This window comes from Prosopis cineraria, unplaced genomic scaffold, assembly GCF_029017545.1.
Source record: "Prosopis cineraria cultivar Desert tree isolate PC_DT_omini unplaced genomic scaffold, ASM2901754v1 PC1, whole genome shotgun sequence".
NCBI classification, from domain to species: domain Eukaryota; kingdom Viridiplantae; phylum Streptophyta; class Magnoliopsida; order Fabales; family Fabaceae; genus Prosopis; species Prosopis cineraria.
This window is the reverse complement of record NW_026555332.1, coordinates 11,120,381-11,123,071: the sequence shown is the minus strand read 5'-3', so window position 1 is coordinate 11,123,071 and position 2,691 is coordinate 11,120,381. Positions and strand designations below refer to the sequence as shown.

General features: G+C 37.5%; 1 protein-coding gene across 1 annotated transcript; it reads right to left on the bottom strand.

Annotated features, from left to right (window-relative positions):
• Positions 1-300: 300 nt before the first annotated feature.
• On the bottom strand, positions 301-1,101 carry LOC129313604 (uncharacterized mitochondrial protein AtMg00810-like). Its single transcript, XM_054956896.1, has 2 exons — positions 837-1,101; positions 301-605 (listed from the first exon to the last, which is right to left on the bottom strand). The coding sequence occupies exons 1-2, from the start codon at positions 1,099-1,101 to the stop codon at positions 301-303; spliced, it is 570 nt and encodes a 189-aa protein (XP_054812871.1).
• Between the last annotated feature and the right edge of the window lie 1,590 nt (positions 1,102-2,691).

Genomic DNA, 2,691 nt, shown 5'->3' with positions numbered 1-2,691 from the left:
ATCTGTATATTAATGAAAGCAATAGTGTACATATATACATGCATGCACGTATCGTGATCCCTGTGATGAAGCCAAACTAATAAATGACAATGAATAATATTCTATTTCGCCTATAATTCCTCCTACGAATGCGGTGACAGCATATTTACAGGATAATCAAATCTTGACTAATCCTAACACTCCCCCTCAAGTTGGAGCGTGTAGGTTGGTAACGCCCAACTTGCACATTAAAGTTCTCAGTTTTTCTCTTCCGAGTGCCTTTGTGAATACGTCAGCCAATTGATTCTTTGTCCAGATCTTTCATGGCTCTATTTCTCCTGTTTGAACTCTTTCTCTCACAAAGTAACAATCCATCTCCACATGCTTCGTTTGCTTGTTAAAGACTGGATTCATGGCTATATGGAGAGTTGCTTGGTTGTCACAGTAAAGTGGAGTGGCTTTGGCTTGTGGTGCTTGTAACTCCTTCATCAACCACCTTAACCATATTAGCTCACTTACTGTTGAAGCTATTGCTCGATACTCAGCTTCTGTTGATGACCTAGCAACTACACTTTGCTTCTTTGACCTCCAAGATATTGGCGAATCACCAACTTTTACTAGGTAACCTGTGCATGATCATCAAGTTAAGGGACAACCAGCCCAATTGGCATCACAGTAGGCTTCAAGCTATATTGACCCCTCTGCTAAGAGTAGTATTCCTTGTCTTAGTGTGTTTTTGAGGTAGCGTAAGATTCTTTTAGTTGCTGTCATGTGTGTGCGTTTTAGAAAAGCTACAAATTGATTGAGTAAGTTCACGACATGCGCAATGTCACATCTCGTTATTATTAGGCACTGACGTTTTCCCAGCATCCTTCTATATCTCATTGGTTCTACATATGGCTCACTTTCATCTTCTTGTAACTTACAATGTTGCTCTATTGGAAACTCACTCGGTCTGCAATTCTCCATTCGTGCATCTTTTAGAATGTCCAGATTATACTTTCGCTGAGTCAAAACAATGCCATGTGTTAAACATGCTACTTCAATCTCAAGAAAATACTTGACTCTACCAATGTCCTTTATGCTAAACTTTCTAATCAGATGAGCCTTAGTCTCTTGCATCTTGGTCAAGTCATCTCCCACCAACAATATATCATCGACATAAACAAGATAGGCCACATATGAAGATTGAGTTTGAAATATATACAATGAGTGATCCACTTTGCTTTGTGAGAAGCTGGCATCTCTTAAGGCTTGAGTCAGTTTTTAATGCTAGTTACACGATGCTTGTTTCAACCTATACAGTGATTTCTTAAGTTTGCATACATGTGTCTCCCCCTCACGAGCGAACCCTTGAGGAATACGTATGTCAATTTCTTCATCCAAGTCCTCGTGAAGGAATGCATTATTGACATCAAGTTGATGAATGTGCAAATTGTAACCATCTTAGCCACCAGAGCAAAAGTGTCATGAAAATATTCCCCTTCAATCTGAGTGAACCCATGAGCTACCAAACAAGCTTTGTGACTAGCGACGGCATCATTGGGTTGAAACTTAGTTTTGTAAACCCATTTGGAGTCGATAACATGTTTCCCTCGAGGTAGTGGGATGAAAGACCAAGTCTGATTAGCTTCAAGGGCAGAAATCTCTCATTTCATGGTATCACGTTAGTGTGCATGTTGGTGAGCTTGAAAAAATGTCTTAGGCTCATCTGTGGAACTGATGGTCGAAAGGAAAGCCTAGTGTGAACTGGAAAACTGGTCATACGAGATATAATGTGTCACACCCCGACAATAGAACATGTTTGGCACAGAATATAGAGATAATACCTATATCCTAAAAGTCTTTACTCAAGACAAAGATGGCTGGATTAAAGGCTTGAAGCTTCTGGCCCTCTCCACCAACTCTGATCATGCGCAGCTCCAGAGAAGACCCCCAAAAAATGAAGAAAGAAAGAGGACCAAACAAATGTATATATATTTTGACAGGAAAGTTAGGGGTAGAATGGTAATTTCAAAGGCTTAAAGAGAAAAATAAATAAATAACACTCCCCCTAAATACACCAAAGAGGTTCAAACTCAGGACCTAAAATTACATGGTTAACACCATCTTCACTAAACCCCCATGTGTTTTTGTTAAATTTACTTCAAAATTAGTAAAAATACCTTTAACATGACTTACCATAAATTTCATTTTATTCCACTATTCATTATTACTATTGTTTATTTATGTAATAATAATAATTATTTCATTCTTTTCAACCAACATTTCTAGGCTATTACACTACAGTAGTATGATTTATTGATTTCCACATATTAGCACTATCTTTAGTCATTCATGTAAGATTGCCAATGGAATGGGGTATTGAGCTGCTTAAGTTGTTATTTGCAAGATCTAAAATCTGGAATGATTGAAGTTGGTAAAGATTTGAAGAAACGTTACCATCTAACATGTTATCCTGCAACCTCAAAATTTGCAGAGTTGGAAAAGTGTTGCTAGTCCATGATGGTATACTTCCAAAAAACTTATTTTCACCCAAATCTAAAATTCTCAAATGTTTCATATTTTTTAAACTCAATGGAAGCTTTCCTTCAAGATAGTTATTGTTCAAATGCAACCAAAATATTGAGGAAAGCTCGCTGAATGAGATTGGGAAGGCACCAAAAAATTTATTGAATGAAAAATTTATTTCCACCAATCCATATTCAAGTG